This window comes from Pleurodeles waltl, chromosome 11, assembly GCF_031143425.1.
Source record: "Pleurodeles waltl isolate 20211129_DDA chromosome 11, aPleWal1.hap1.20221129, whole genome shotgun sequence".
NCBI classification, from domain to species: Eukaryota; Metazoa; Chordata; class Amphibia; order Caudata; family Salamandridae; genus Pleurodeles; species Pleurodeles waltl.
Genome location: NC_090450.1, coordinates 448350452 through 448367929, shown reverse-complemented (window position 1 = coordinate 448367929; position 17478 = coordinate 448350452). Strand labels below are relative to the sequence as shown.

At 45.4% G+C, this 17478-nt stretch overlaps 1 protein-coding gene across 1 annotated transcript in view; it reads left to right on the top strand.

Moving 5' to 3' along the window:
• LOC138266632 (calcium-activated potassium channel subunit alpha-1-like) overlaps positions 1 to 16939 on the top strand; it is a 101355-nt gene extending 84416 nt beyond the window's left edge. The window contains exon 4 of the mRNA XM_069215452.1: positions 16580 to 16939. Within this exon, the coding sequence (XP_069071553.1) occupies positions 16580 to 16736 (157 nt within the window). The 3' untranslated portion in view covers positions 16737 to 16939. The remainder of the gene's footprint in view (positions 1 to 16579) is intronic.
• The last annotated feature ends 539 nt before the right edge of the window (positions 16940 to 17478 follow it).

Below are 17478 nucleotides of genomic sequence, written 5' to 3'. Positions count from 1 at the left end.
AGAACTTACATTCCTGATTATGCTACACGTATAAAACCATTATACGAATTGATTCGTCCCAATTTTTCGAGTAGATTTTGGACGATTGAGCATACACAGATTCTTCGAGATTTACAAACTGAGCTCTTAGCAGTAAAGCATTTACACACACGGGACAATAAGTCACATCTGGTCATCAGGGTGATCCCTGGGGCCGTTGGGTTTACATATGTCACCTTCAATGAGGGTGAAACAGTCCTGATAGCATACAAGTCTCACTTGTTTTCTGCTGCCGAACAACGCTTTGCACAGACTGAGAAAATTCTCACTGCTGTATAGATGGCTGTGATTAAAGAACGACCTCTTGCCCAGGGCCAACGCATCATTGTTGGTTCACCGATTTCGGCCTTAGAGGCTGTTACAAAAGCAAGTGTTCCTAATTCGAAAGCTTTACACCCGCGATGGATCCAATGGGCAACGTCTTTGACAGCCACTGATGTAGATTACATATTTGACCCTAAACTGCAGACTCAAGAATTTCTTCAATATGAAATGGAGTACCCAGTTCCCGCTGGCACATTGCCTATTGATCAGTATCAGGTGGTAATGTACACCGATGGCTCTGCGCAACCAGCGATTGTGACTAAACAACAGTATTCTGCTGCATGTGCGGTGGTGAGCGGACATATGGAGGGGGAAAAGTTCTGCCCCCAACATACTTATACTCAAACATTGGGAGACTGTACAGCACAGTTGGCTGAGCTGAAAGCTCTGTTGTAAGCATTGGAACATGTGGATCCAGCGGTATTAACTTTACTTGTTTGTGATTCCTATTACTGTGTACAGTCTTTCAATGAATATTTACATTACTGGAGGTTGAATGGGTACAGAGATTCCAAGGCTAACACCATAAAACACAAATTACTGTGGGGGAAGGTTGCGGAACTGAAGGAAACGCTTCCTAAAGTTCAAGTTGTGCATACACTTGGACACCAGCGTGTTGGAATACACGTTGCTGGGAAAACTTTGGCTGATGAAGCAGCGAAGTCGGCAGTGGCAGTTGCCATTGTGGCTGCAGTAACTCGTTTGAGTTCCAGACCAGACACAGAGATTTTGGCTGCCATTAAGGCTACGGCTGATGGCACGCCATATCCTAAAGGATTCCCTTCTAAATATGATTATTGCATGGGTGGTATGCTAAACGCTGTAGTTAAAATCCCAGGCGTTGGTGTAAGTGAGATGCCCAATAAAATTGAGCGACCTTGATTAATTACTGCAGCACATGAGGGGGCGGCATCTGCACATGCGGCCATGGCTGCCACGATTTCACTCTTACAGGCTCGTTATTGGTGGCCTGGTCTCTATAAAGAGGCAAAGCAGTATGTCCTTTGTTGTGACATCTGTTAACAAATTAATGTTTCCACGGTTAGACGCCCGCAGCAGACGCCCCTTCTGATTTCCAATAAACCATTACAGTGTGTGTACTTGGATCATTGTGGTCCGCTGACACCAGATAGTGCATACAAATATATATTGGTAGCTGTAGATTCGTGCTCCAGATTTGTGTGGGTCTGGCCACAGCGCTCGGCTGACGCTCGGACTGTTATTAAAGATTTGCGTATCTTTGTCGATACATATGCAGTTGCGGCTTTTCATTCGGACCAGGGCCCTGCTTTTTCCTCTAAGGCATTCAGGGACACCATAACTTCATTGGGGGTCCAGCTCCAGTTCTCGTCTCCTTTTCATCCAGAGGGAAATTCTGTTGTGGAGCATTTAAATCGCGATTTAAAGCAATCCTTAACGGCCAGAGTTATAGGTAAGGGTCGTAGTTGGTTAGCCCACCTGTATGGAGTACAGAAAGCACTGAATAACTTGCCTAGAAGGTCCCTGGGGGGTCGTACTTCATATGAGTGCCTGTTTGGAAAACGAATGTTTGTTCCTGATCTAGATGGTCCTGGTGTGGAGGTGGCAGAAACGCCCTTTGACATAAATGATTGTGTCACTGTTTTGCAGGATTTACAACAATTTCGTGACGATAACTCTTCTGCCAGTGCTGCCTCCACAGGAATTACGGATGAACCAGTAATGCCTACTGGTTGGATTCCCAGAGTTGGGGATCTTGTGCGTGAAAAGGTCACGGTGAAGAAAGAATTTGGCCCTTTGTATCAAGCGCCAGTCCCTGTATTAGGGATTCACGGCACAAGGACTGTGATTTTGCCACTGTTACAAGGGGCCAAAGGTAATCGCTTTGTCTCTATCGACAATGTCAAGTTACAACATGTGGCCGATTCTGCACAGCAGACCAAGAGGAACGCCCAGTAGTTCACGAATCCCTCTCACTACTGGGGAAGATGTTCCGCTGCAGGTGATTTGCACTGACACTATTTCCTCTCCGAGCTTGGGGAGGGTGGACGATGATCTTGCGATTGTTCCACTGACGGCGAATAATTTGGATTCTTTTGATCATATTGCTGTGCCTTCTGATGATACTGAAGGTGTTGTCTACAGCGTCCCGCGGAGAGAAACACGATCTGCTCCTTTGTTTACGGTGCACCATTTGCGAGAACTGCCTCCGGCTGCTTTAATAACAATGAAGACACTATGTCGGACTCTTTGTCCTCTTCAACACCAGCCCTGGGTCCACGTAAGCTGCTGTATCGGCTCACAAGCATATATTTTGTTGTTCCTTGGAACTATCTGTGGCTTTTCATGACTGTGATAACTTTTTTCCTATGGTTGGAGTTTGTTGTTACCTTTTTTCTGGTGATACATGGTCATTTTCTTCCTGAACGATCTGATGTTGAGCACGTGGAGAAGGTGTTGAAACCACATTTTTCATCACACATGGTTCGAAGAAACTTGTCCTTTGTAAACATTTCTGCCGTACCGATTCCGGATGGGATTGTGTGGGATAGAGTAAGGTTTGATATATATGGTCCCACTGAGACAATTCAAATAGCGTATGTTCTAAAGTTATCGATGAATGATATAGTAATACCAGGCATTGTATCTGATGATTGGGATGTGAAGACAGTTGATTCTATGTTGACAGAATTGCAGTATTATACTGTCTTTGAAAATGAAGATGCTTACCAGTTTAGAGATAATTATGGTGACATGTTTTGTTACAATTATTATGGACACCACTTTATTCATAAAGCCAGTAGTCCTAAATCAATTTTTGAGTATATGCAATGGGAACATTGCCCGACTCCTCCACAGGGGAGTTCTAACACTTATTCTGATAAATTTGCGTATTTTTCTGGGCATCATCAACAAAATGCCAAGTCATATTATTTTAGGGTAACTCCGCATGTTAATAAGCAAATGTTATTGACTGATACTAAATTATTGTATTCAAATTTGTTTGTGTCCAAGTTATCAATTGAAGGGTATGAATATTGGTCCAAAACAATTGATTTAAAAAGTGTTTGGGGAACAAAAAATTGGCAAATGCGGGGTAGGGACACATTGTTTAGGGCATGTATTATTCCTGTCCAAATGATTTTTTTAAACGACACTGTACAACAGACTAACTGTTTAGGTTTAGCGACGATTAAGGAGTTAAATATGCCTGGCATACCTGTCCCTTCCAAATTGAAAGATTGGCAACATTATATCAATGCCACGTTTAGTGAGCTTACAGACTGTGTCCAGAACGGTACGCTTAATACTTCATTGACACGTCCTGGCGGGTGGTTATTGTGGCCCATAGACACTAATGGGTGTCATCAATGTTTTGTCACCGCTTCGGGGGGTTTCAGGACTAGTAGGGCAGACCCTCGCTACATATCACCAGAACATGCTGATATCATTACTACATATAGCGTGGGGAAGCTTTGTCAACAATGGTTAAGGTCATCCACGCTAGATGCAGTTAAGACACATCTCACTTTACTGTCTAACAATACTGACTTGCAAGATTTTTTGTCAGGCCCAAGAATGCCCCGGAGAAAAAGGTTTTTGTATGAAGTGTACAATGAGATATGGAAGCTTTCACAACAGGAGGCAGTGGCCCGGTTGAGGCAGATAGATCAGGAGAATTTGAAACAGGCATTGTCTGTTGTGGATAATGGAATGCATACCCTGTCCGACCGTGTATATACGATTGAAAATATTGTTTCCTCTGCTATAGACATTATTAGATCAGATGTGTCTTCCTTATATCATGGGCAGAGTCAGACGCGGTCCATTATGCAGTTGGGTTGGACTATACAGACATTGAAGGCGGGTCGCGTTCCATGGCAACACATCGGAGCCAGGGAGATATTTTTTTCCTTTAATTTGACACGTCAGCAGCAGCTGATGGCTAAAAAGGAGGTGACATATGTCATGCTGAATATTGAAAAGTTGGAAAAGTTGCCTTTTACTGTGGCTGAGATTCCGTCGGCTGAATGGTTAATATACGGGGTTATAAATTTGCCTATTTCTACTCTGCAATTCACTTCTTGTTTGAGGCGTATTCCGGTGGGCAGATATGAGAAATTGGGAGACAGTTACATACATGAGGTGTGGGAGCTTCCCTTTTTGTACCGATGTCTTAATGGGATGAGAGAGGTTTTTCTTAGCGGTAGCGAATGTGAAACTTGTCAGCCATTCGATGGTTTGTAAGCAGCTGTCCTTGCATGGGGCGTGTGATGCCTCGGTTGCGAACTTAGCTTGCTATCTAAAGGGAGTTCCAGTACCCGTGATTAAAAACACGTTCCAGGTGCTTTCAAACGGCAGCTACGTCCTTCTTAACAGTGAAGCCTGTTGTGGCATGCGTGCCGGAATAGTTTACGTAGTCGTTGTCACCAAGGCCGTTACGTGCTGCGGGAATGTGTTGTTTCCCCCCACTCAATTTAGGGAGGTAGCAGACATCTGGCCTCACATTGCTACTTCAAAGATGAATTTCGACAAGTTGAGTTGACTAAAAGCTCTATTGTTTCAAAAGCATGTGCCCCTCAGATCTGCACGCGAGACCTACGCACTTCAGGTGGCAAGGTCATCGGCGGAAATACAGTCCCTTTTAAATACTAACTTTCCGAGCCACTTTGGTGAACTCATGGGACGTATATTTAATGTGTCCAGCACTGCTGGAATTGCCCATTTTTTCAAAGCCGTTGGTGTTGGGTTTACTCATGCCTTCTCTTCTATATTCGGTTTAATACCTTTGGCTATTCATTCTATTTTCGGAAGCATCTTTGGGGGATTTCCGATCACTTTGGCTTTTTTGGCTGGTGTTTTGCTGTTGTTCTTCCGCAATGGCTGTCCCGCTGCGACAAGATCCAATCTGGGCGCTCCCGTCAGCGCAGCTGTGTCGTGAGCGCATGATGCAGCATTTTGGAGCAACACTCCTAGAACAATTGGAGTGTGACTGGTCTCTGTCATTCCGGCCAGTTCTGGATTGTGTGCAACCCGTGTTTCGGTGCCTCTGGTGCTCGTTTGAACATGCATTGACTCTCTGACTCTCACTGCAGCGCCCCCCAGTGGTTGATGCTACTCTGTTGATCTTCCCGATTAGGGCTCATTCCCAGACATGTGCACTGCGGTTGCGTTTGCTTCGTAAGGCAGTTTACGAGATTCCCTTCCTGGAGGAAGATGGTATTGTCTCGTTCATAGGCCCTGCACGGGGTGCAGCCTTGGATTGTTCTGGGGCTTTGGAACACACCTGCTCCGTGATACTATTTGGCATGGATTTTCCGGTGTTGACGTCTGCCGAAGTGGAGGATATCCTGCTTTCCGTGGCTTCCCTTTGACATTGGGTTTTTGTCTAAATTGACATTATATTTTTTTGATTCGGCTTTGCCGTCACATGCTTCAAATTTAAATACGGTTCTGTGCTTTGCTGTCCTCTGGACTTGTCGAAATATGTATTATGTATGTTATCTATCCGGGGCATATTATTAGTGTTTGATTAGAACCACTTACTACCGACAAGGGGAGGGTGTAGTGTGGTTAGGTATATGTATCCTTTGCGCGTTTGCTTCAGGTGTTAGGCCTTTGTGCACTTTGCCCTGGGTGTATTTTTTATTCCTTTGCTTGCAGCATTGAGCCCCTGTGCACTTTGCTCTGAATGCATTTTATTCAGGTTCGTACTGTTATTTTTCAAATAGCCAGTTCTACGGTCTTGTTTTATTTTCCAGTATCATACTGTTTAGCCTATTTCTGTGCTGGAGTTCTCAATAACACATTCTTGTTCACTCTGGGCTCCAGTCAGGGATACAGTCTGGTACATTGCCGATAGAAGTGGTAGGAGTTTAGTCTTTGAATACATTCTTGCGTAGGGACATTTATTTTGTGATCACACTGACATGTTAGTTATAAAAACACTTCCTTGTCCTAATGCACGCAAGCGGGAGATTCCGACCAGGGAACCACAACTAGACGCTGACTGCCCTGTTGCAGATGCTGAACCAGATCGCAGGCCTTTGCTCAGGTATGAGGGTTGATGTCTTCCCAGGGAATCTGAAAGGCAAAGTTAATAGCTTAACATGCTGTGCTCGAAATATAACTTACTGAGAGAGAATAGAATCTATTAACACCATGATAGCATTGTTTTTATGTTTCACTCTCATAGTGACTATTTCAATCCTACTGTGTTGTATGGTTCTGGTTATTGCGGCTCATGCCTTAATATCTAAAATACAGTTGTTATATTAAAACCAATCTATAAAACTTAAACTGCCTTTGTCATTTGTAAATGAGATCATACTGTAAATGAGAGAGCTGGTTGGGACCTGAGTGACCACGACTTCCCTGAGAAGTTCTATAGATGTAATGCGCTCGGCTGCCCAATCATCCCTTCCCCTTGGGAGAGATGAGGCACTGCTAGTTAGCCGGAGCAAAACCGGATTAAAGGTGACAGAGGTCCTTCCAAGTGGGTAAGACTCAGTCCCCCACACCAGGAACAACCCTGCTACCTAGAAATCCAGTAGTCTCATTTAGGATAATGAGAGCCCATGCGACAGTATGTTAGGCACTACAATTGTATAGGTGATTACATTTGACCACAATGACACACTTATTAATCTGTACATGTGTACTAACATTAGAAAATGGCTACCGCTTGTCCTGTATGCAGGGAAAGGTGGAAGTGACCTCACTCTGCCGGCGTTCACGTCATGGTGGGAGGCGGTCTGCGCTGCTGTGCAATTCCTCATTGGCTAACATGGCCTTCTATGGAATATGAGAAACAATGATGATCAAATCAGGCGGTGACGGTGTTCACCCACGCGGACATGACCGCCATTTTATTTCCACCACTTCACTCGATTCTTGACTTTCCACAGGATGACATCTCCACTGCTTGTGCTGCTATGACCTGTATCTGGAACCTGCCATAGCAGGTGCAACAACGGAAAGGGCCCCAGCCTTTAGGTCGGAAGAGTTGGAGAGGCTTGTGGATGGGGTCCTACTCTGTATGAGCAGTTGTATGGGCCACCAGACCAACAGGTGAGTACATCATGGGTATGTTGCATACGACATGGCTGCATGTAGATGTATGAGTGTGCTAGCAGAGTGTCATTTTGGTGGTATGGCTGGTGGCAGTGGTAATGCAGGGGTACATGTCATGTGTGTGTCTGATGATGGGCTAATGGAGTTTGTAGGCCATATGTGTGACAGGCTGGATTGTCTGGTTCATGGTGTCCCACTGTTGTGACAATCATCTCTGGTGCCTAGAATGGGATTTGGGTGTAGGGTACTAGTCAGTGGATGCCCCAATATGCCAGTTTAGACATTGCTGTGTGGTCCAGCTTAGGTAAATAGGGTGAAATGCATGTTTTTGATAGCTAGGTAGCTGGCTTTCCATGGCAGACAGGGCTTAGTTGGTCTAAGTGGGTGTGTAGCTGGCAGGGTTTGGCTTCTACCTGCTGTGGTACTTAGCCAATGGAATGCCAGTGTGGTCAATACTACCCATTCTCAGTCTCAGTGTGTGACAGTGATGTGTATGCCATTTGTGCTGTTGGTGCTGTGATTGACCCTGTGCTCCCTTTCTTTCTCCCCCCTCTCTATCCTTTTGCCATCCTGTCCATGTGTGTATTAGCATCATCTGGTGAGGAAGCAGGGGCACCGGTGAGTGAGAGAGCTGCAGCCCACGGGACCCAGGAGGAGGCAGAATCCACTGACGCCAAGGTGACAAGTGGGACGCAGGGTGAGGGGAGCACCAAGGCGGAAACAGGAGCTGATACCACTGACTCTGATTCCTCCTCTGATGGCGCTCCCTGGTGGTGGCGGATCCCTCTGGAACCACCACAGCTACAGGTTCTACCGCCACCCCCGTACCAGCACTGCCCTCCCAGTAACCCCCCACAAGTTGCCCGTGCCCACTCACCTAGGAGGGTGGGCATCTCTTTCGCTCCAGGCACCTCAGGCCTTTCCTGAGTCAGCCCTGCTGCCCTCAGTGAGGAGGCTAGTGACCTCCTGTGATCCATCTCTGTAAGGCAGTCAACCATAGTGAATGCCATCCAGGGACTGGCATCCCAGATGCAGCAATGCAATGCCTTCCTGGAGGGCATTCACTGTCGCTTGGAGGCCCTACAGAGATCGTTTCAGACTCTGGCCTCTTCACTGACGGCAGCCAGTGTCCCTGTTTCTTCCGTCCCCCCTCCAACTACCACTTGCCAGTCCCAGTCTCCTAACCCATCCCACGCACACATTCAGACAAGCATGCACACAAAACATCACACACGACTCGCACAAACACAGGCAGCACACTTCAGTCCACAAGTACTCACACAGTCAACAGACAGAGGCACACACAACATCATCCACTGCCTTCACTGTCTCCCCCTCCCCTCCTCTCTCACAGTCACATCAGCACTCACGCCTGCACACACTCCATCAACAGTCCCTGAACATGCCACCTACACAGCCTTGCCCACAGACACCACAACAGCATACCCGCAGACATGCACCCCACACAGCACATGCGCAGTCACCACTACCACCATCACCATGTCATGCAGCACACCCACCTCACTTGCAGACACCACCACAACATCCATCCACACATTCCGTTTGTCCTCCCCATCCTGTCTGAGCCACCCTCCAAAGACTCACAAACGGTCACACTCAGTTCCCTAACAGCCTTCACCTCACACACACACACACACCGTCCATGCACCTGCACCCAAGTCCAGCACACCTCCTTTTCCTACAACCACTCCCTTTACCTCCACTCCCACCCCTCCTCCCACATCCCACCCCCATTGGCCCTAAGAAGCTTTTCCTTTCCCACCTTGACCTTTTCCCTCCCCCCATCCTGCCCGTAAGAGGAAGATCCAACCCCCCAGCCTAGTACCTCAAGCACCCAGTCTGACACTGTACCACCCCCAAAGTCTGTAGCTGCCACTAAGGGGCACATGACAGTCCTCCACCCCCAAAACGGGGGGCTAAAGTGCCTCCTCCTCCCAAACAGACAACCAAGACCATGAAGCGACCTCCAAAACCTAGGGCCAAGGACACCCCTCCCAAGACCAAGGCAAAGGAGGCCCCTCCCAAAACCAAGGCCAAGGAGGCCCCTACAAAAACTAAGCCCAAGAAGCCCCTTCAAAAACTAAGCCCAAGGAGGCCCCTACAAAATCAAAGCCCAAAGAGGCCCCTACAAAAACAAATCTCAAGGAGGCCCCTACAAACTCTAAGCCCAAGGAGGCCCCTACAAAAACTATGCCCAAGGACCCCCTTCCAGAACCAGTGGGCAAGGTGCCCCCTCCATCATCAGAGGGCAAGGATCCCCCCTCTATCACCAGAGGGCAAGGAGCCCCCCTCAGGAACCAGTGGGCATGGAGCCCCCTCAGTAACCAGTGGGCAAGGACCCCCTCTCAATGAGAAGCACCCACCACACCCACCCAGCCCCGTTAGGTGCCTGCCTATTTCCAACAGGCTGCCCCTGAACAGTGGAGTCCCGATGTTGTCAGGAGTCAGGTTCAGGCTTGGACTTTGCCCTGTGGGCATTAGAGACTTTGAATTGGCCTTTGGGCCGGCATGTACATATGCAGTTGTGTGTATTTTTTTATTTTGAATTTTCATCCAACATGATTACAGTGGTTGGAACAGAGGTATGTGTCCTGGCTTTCTTTGCTGCTGGGTCCTGTTACAGTCGATTTACTCTACAGCTGATTCTTGGTGTGTAGTGTGTGTGTATGGTGTATGTTGTGCGTGTGTGTGTCACTCTCCCCTCCCTCTCTCCCTCCTTTATGTGCTAGGTGGCTGTACTCACCGTCATTGTCTTTATCAGCATTGGTCCTCCTGGATGGCCATGGCGTGGTACAGCATCGGGAAAACCTGCAGTTCTGATTCCATGGCGGCCGCAGAGTCCTCTATGTCCCAGGAGGTGAGTGTCAACTTTTAAATGATGTGTTTCCGCCAGGCTTTTGATGTCGTTACGAACTCCCTGTAAATCCTGGCGTTGTGCTATGTCATAATATGGTGAGTGGATTCATGTCTTCCGCCTGCCTATACGTGGCTACCGCTGTGTTCAGTGGTCATACCGAGCTTGCGGTTGGTATGGTACATTGGCTGTCTATGGGAGGGATCACCGCCACGGTCATTATTTGGTGGTCATTACCGCCGGCCTCGTGACGGTACCATTGCCGGCGTGTCGGTAACCTAGCCGCCAGGGTCATAATGACCACCTTTGTGTATAATTGATATTTACTTCCCAACTCCACCTAGCCGTACACCTATGATTTATAAAACGGCAGTAGTCTCAAAACATCAGTAGTCTCAATGGCTAGGTGAGGATTGATCTTTTTAGTGTAGGTTTATATGGCTAACGCATTGGAGTTAAACTGAGAAATCCAGTCAAAATGTCCAATTCACAAATTGACTCACAAGCATACATGACTTAAAGAAACATATCTCTGACTCCACATATATGTCTTTAAAACATGGCCATCTTGCACACGTCCAGGAAACAACAACTATTAAATGTATACAATATTTCCAATGGCAAACAAATTTTCTGACAAGGGGACCTTGGACACGCCATCATCTAGGCTTTCTGACAAAAACGACATTATGTCATGTTGTTTTGTAGTGTTGAGTGCAGGGTAGCCATAAAGAGTATACGGTCTGGGAGTTTGTCAGACTTGTTGATTTTGCACAAAGTATCGGGTTAGCATAAAAAATGAAGCCGCAAGGGAGAGCGTGCGTCAGAAAAAGCAGCGATATGTCGATTCCTTCCTCACAAGGGAGGCTGTGCCTCATTCTCTGGTCAGGTCGGTGATGCGTTGTTATTTCTCCCTCGGTTGACTTTGACTCCCAGGGACAATGCTTGAAAAATCCTGTTGCATGGTATTAGAAAACCTCGCTGCATGGGGTTTGCATCGTTATCCGCAGCCATAAGCGGATGTTGCGCATCATTTCCCCACCCGCAAAGCATTGATGTCCCAGCCGCGATGCAGATGGAGCATTGATTTTAGCTGCGAGCCCAACAGCACGTTGTTTATCAGCCGTGCTGCAGATGGTGCATTGAAAAATTCTCTGCACAGCATTCTGTGGGTAGATGTTCGCCTCTTGTCTGCTAACTTCACCTTTCAAGGGCCTAGGGACTGGATAGCACATCCCCTGGCAGGGCAGGAGTCTCAGCAGAGAGTCCAGATGTTAGAGGAAGTCTTTGATGGCCCTGAGACTTCAAAACAGGATGCAAGCTCAACTCAAGCCCTTGGAGATTCTTCACAAGCAGGAATATACCACAAAGTCCAGTCTTTGCCCCCTTTCACAGGCAGAAGCAGCAACTGCAGGATAGCCCAACAAAGCGCAGACACAGGCAGGGGAAGAACTCCTCCTCAGCTCTTTTCCATGGCAGATGTTCCTCTTGGTTCCAGAAGTGATTTTGAAGAAATCTAAAGCCTGGGGTTTTGGGTCCAGTACGTATACCCCTTTCTGCCTTTGAAGTAGGGAAACTTTAAAGGAAAGTCTCTGTTGTTCACAAGATCCTGCCTTGCCCAAGCCAGGTCCCAGACACACACCAGGGGGTTGGAGACTGCATTGTGAGAGGGCAGGCACAGCCCATTCAGGTGTAAGTGACCACTCCTCTCTCCACTCTAGCACAGATGGCTCATCAGGATATGCAGGCTACACCCCAGCTCCCTTTGTCTCACTGTCTGGAGAGAATTCACAAACAGCCCAACTGTCAAACTGGTCCAGACAGGGAATCCACAAACAGGTAGAGTCACAGAATGGTTTAAGCAAGAAAATTCCTACTTTCTAGTAGTGGCATGTTCAAACTAACAATCTAAAAACCACCTTCACTAAAAGATATATTTTAAAATTGTGAGTTCAGAGACCCCAAATTCTACATTTCTATCTGCTCTCAAAGGGAATCTGCACTTTAATAATATTTAAAGGCAGACCCCATGTTAACCTATGAGAGAGACAGGCCTTGCAACAGTGAAAACAGAATTTAGCAGTGTTCCACTGTTAGGACATGTAACACACATCAGTACATGTCCCACCTTTAGCATACTGTGCACCCTGCCCATGGGGCTACCTAGGGCCTACCTTTGGGTTGCCTTACATGTATAAAAAAGGAAGGTTTAGGTCTGGCAAGTGGGTGCCCTTACTTGCCAGGTCGAACTGACAGTGCAATACTGCGCACACAGACACTGCAGTGGCAGGTCTGAGTCATGCTTACAGGACTATTAATGTGGGTGGCACAACCAGTACTGCAGGCCCACTAGTAGAATTTGATTTACAGGCCCAAGGCACCTCTAGTGCACTTTACTAGGGACGTACTAGTAAATCAAATATGTCAATCATGGATAAACCAATCAACAATACAATTTACACAGAGAGCATATGCACTTTAGCACTGATTAGCAGTGGAAAAGTGGCCAGAGTCCTAAGGCTAACAGAAACAGGTCGGAAAAATTGGAGGAAAGAGGCAAAAAGTTTAGGGATGACCCTGAAGAAAGGGCTATTTCCAACAGCAATGAAAGTGTCCATAGCACTTGGTCTCATTGGGGCTAATAAGGAAACAATGTCCAATGCTTAAAAAGCTGCTAATGCCTTCATAGGAATCAATCTTTGAATTATACTTTTGCCTACCTATGGAGTAGTGTGCAATAACCTTAGGGGAAAGTACTGAGCCTTATCTTTTACTTTAACTGGAATCCAAAGACGACAGGAGACTCTGTGAAAGACGCTCATGAAGTAAGACACTAGAAGTGCTGCAGAGGCCAGGATCAGGGGATCATCAGGAAGGCTTGCAACACTAGAACGCTGGAAGTTCAGGTCAACTCAGGAGGTGAGTGCAGGGATGAAGCTTGCACAGGACTGCAATAAGGCCAAAAGCTGATGCAGATTCAGAAAGGTTATTTATGCTGGAACAAAAAGAGTGTTCCAGAAAGCACGTGTCCCACGTGGAAGCGTGGAATATTCCAGTTTACCTGTGGAAAATCACTTATTACATAGAACGTATTTAAGGCTTTGCAGGTGGCAGGTGCAAATGGTAATTGGAAACAATTAACAAATATAATGGAATCCCAAGTACATGATGGTAAAGTTCAGTGGTTCAAAATGGAAAAGACACGTGCTAATCTGCTGGTGCAACAGACTAAACTTTCTTAGCAAACAATAGGATTCAGGCTTTCTGGGAGGAGACTCATGGAAGACTCCAGACAGGAAGGCGCCCCTAGGGAAGGATGACTTGGAGTGCTCGGGGCAAGAAGGCACCACAAGGGAAAGCTGACATGAGCCTGATGAGTAAAAACCACGGCACACAGTGCACAAGATGGAGTTGTGACAGCAGTGCAGCTGCCTTAAATACCCATTGTTATCAGTTATTTCAAATATACATAGTGTAATTTTTTACAATTGCATTTTGTAAGGTTGCGTCGCTTTTGTGTCAAGAAATTACACTAATGCGGTGCAAAAAAAGTATAAAACAGGGCCTTGGTGTGCTCCCTGCACTTGCTACTATGAAGACATTGCACATATGTAGTTATTCAGTTTCTTATATTTGATTAGCAATGTATATTGATGTTGCTCAGCCACATGTTTTAAGAAAATAACTAGCGTTCATGTTGGTATATACATCCTAAACCCTTAAAGGTCCCTTCCCTTTAGCTGACATCAATCATCTTGTTTAGCTAACCCTTTTAATAGATCTAATTATTACAGCATTTACAGCTTGAATTGGAAAAAATATATTTCGCAAATATGTTAAAGCAGTCTGCATTTATTTCTAGACAGTTGTCAGGATTTCCTGGCTGTTGAGCTCAGAATTAGACAGTTGTCATGTGGGGGCACAAACAATATTAGGGCCTCATTTCAAGGCCTTAGCGCCACTGGGGCGTCACTTTTAGTGACTCCGTTGGCTCTGTACCATTTTCCATATTTACAAGGTGGTGTTAAGCCATTTTGTGTGGCTTGATGCCGCCTTGTAAATATGTGCCCCTCCAACGCAGTTTTTTGCAGCAGAGGGGCATGCAATGGGTTTTGCTGTGGGCGTTCCACTGCAACACCCATTGCATTTTGATGCTACCCTAGATTCACAAAGATTCGTAAACCTGAGGCAGGCCCAAAAACTAATGCCACCACAGAGGTGCCGTTAGCATGGCACAACGAGAAGAAATTCTTTTATTTCTCCTCGTTTTTGCTTTTCTGCAGCACACATAGGAAGAGCAAAATGCCTTTAATGATTCTCTTCCTGCACATAAACAATTATTAAATAGTGATGATTTGATACTCCAATGTGTGCTGCATTGTGCAGCACACATAAAACTAGCAAATCGCAGTTATTGATTGTTTATGTGCAAGAAGGGACACCTTCCTGCACATAAACAATCGTTCCCTGCAACACAGACACCCTTGCAATTTGATGTAAGGGTGCCTGCATTGGCGCTAGGCAGCTAATTTGAGCACCAGTGCTAGGGAAAACACAGTTGTGTGCCACATTCTTTTAATTACGATGCATCCCTGTGTTTCTGAAGTGGCACGGTAGTGCCAGTTTTGGTGCAGCGCCGCACTGCTCCACTTTTAAGTAAATGAGGTCCTTCGTTTCTTGTTTACTACTGAGTTTACCAAGTTTTTGTTACTTTTTAAGTTTGTATTTAAATCTATGTTGAATATTAATGAAAACCATATAAACATATTTAAAAATACAGAATGCCAGATACTTCGGAAGAATCTTGATGCTCTCTACCAAGACTTGACTTTAGAACGAGCAATAGCCTTATGTACGGAGACAATACTATTATAGTCAATCTAACCCTGGTTGGTTTACACCTAAACCTGAAAACAACTTAATCATGAAAATATGAAGTTATGGGTGGTAAAGGAACGAAAGCGGGTGGGTTTATTGGTGGTAAGAAAATTTACCATTGATATCATTATAATCACCCGGTTTCATCATTTCCTCGAGCATAACATGCGATAGACTATTTTCAGTAATTATTTTTAGGGTGTCCTCCACAACATTTGGCCTAACAAAATTATTCTGAAGTCTACTTAGCCCAGGTGTGAGTTGAGTGCTTAAAGGTGTGCTAACCAACAGGGATCATAGAATTTGGTGCTATATTAAAATGAGGCGTTTTGAACTATCACTATGATTTAAAGCACGGTGGAAAATGTTTGCCTTACAGCACGGGATTCCATAAACTGGGATAAGGCTTGATTTTGGTCTGACAGGACTTTTTTACTGTCTGGTAGCACTTTATGGTCTATCTGTCTGCATTATTACGCTCCCGTTAAAATAATGTATGTAATCTCATATGATCACAGTTTAACATGTCATCTAGCAGCAATTCTAACATCCTTAATCTCTTTTTTCATTACTGTAGAGTCAACAATCAGTTTGCTTTACCTCTTTGCTTAATTTGTAAAAAAAATTAAGAGCCAGGGCCCAAGGCATTACTCACTGGTTCACAGCAGCTGGAATAACGCACATCACTTTAAGTTGCAGGTTTACGTTCAGTTTTATAGCATATATGAAATAAATTAATGCTTAACTAATGAACATTGCTTAAAGGTATATCCACAGCATTGCCATGTGGTTGGTTCCCATAAATATGTGCCGGTGTTAACCACCGTAAAACAGGGGCACAAATTAAGGTCTGCTTTACCTTGTCCAGGTGTTTCGTTTTAACTTCCCATTCAAAAAAGGAGTCTAAATGAGGCTATGCAACTATGTTCTTATGGGGAGAATTTGCTGTATTAAGAGGCAAGAATACTGCAAACAATGTGATTAAAGGACTGTAAACTAAAGAGATATGTCTTGGGTACATTTGCATCTGAAGAATAGGCAGCATTTTCTTCATTTTAGATTTTTACTGTTTCAAATGTTTGAATTCAGAAACTGGTGGCAAAGATTTCCTGAATCTCACAGCACAGTAAATCTTAAAGCCATTGTTTTTGGAGAATAACAAAGGCGGTTGTACACTGTATAAACGTCAGGGATAACCTTCTGTGCTTCTTCATGTTTAAAATCACCCATGCCCTAAACAATGCTGTTAGCACCTTGAAAACATTATTGAATATTCAGCCACTTTGACTTCTTAAATTTGTTGTGTTTATTGGTGTCGCAACAGTTGATTAACATCTATCTTATTTTTGTACATATAATGGTTCAGAGAGCCCACAGAAATTATTTTGTATTTTCCTTTGGTCTCTACAGGTATGTGATAACAAAGCCTCCCAACGAATTTACAATATTTCCCACCGACCTCCTTTTTGCAGCGGTTCCTTTCAAGGGGGAACTTTGCAGAGTTGATACATCAGTGCCCGCATCAGCGCCAGCAGTGGTACCCGGGGCAAACCCCAAACTGAAATAAATGATGCTCTTACTTGCCGACAGGGTGCTGTCATCACAAAGGGGGAGGAAACATCTGCAAACGACCAGCTGTCCAAGACAACATAGAGCAAGGACGAACACGAACATCTGCTGCCTTCGAAATGTTTGTACAAAGTTGAGTAAAATCTTTTGTTGAAATGTAAACTCAAAAAAACTATCAATAAAGTTGCTTGAAAAGGACAAGTAATTGACGCTTGATGTATGCAACTGAAAAAATGAAGGTATGCACAGATTGTCCCTAGCACGCACCTCACCTGATTTTCTAAACCTTTGCTTGGAAGAAACCCAATAAAAGATATCCAGAGTTGTTGAGGCGATGAATAATAGTTGATTTTATGTTATTTAAGTTTCGTAAGGCGGTACTAAACGCACTGTGTTGGAGTCAGAGGCCCATATTTATACTTTTTGACGCCAAACTGCGCTAACGCAGTTTTGCGTCAAAAAAATTAGCGCCGGCTAACGCCATTCTGAAGCGCCATGCGGGTGCCGTATTTATTGAATGACGTTAGCCGGCGTTAGCCGCCGGCGCCGTCTGGTGTGCGTTAAAAAAAACGACGTACACCAGGCAGCGCCGGCGTAGGGGGATATGGGGCTTGGGTGCCAAGAAATGGGGCAAGTCAGGTTGAGGCAATTTTTTCGCCTCAACCCGATTTGCGCCATTTTGTTTTCACTCCCAACCCCCATAGAAATGACTCCTGTCTTAGCAAAGACAGGAGTCATGC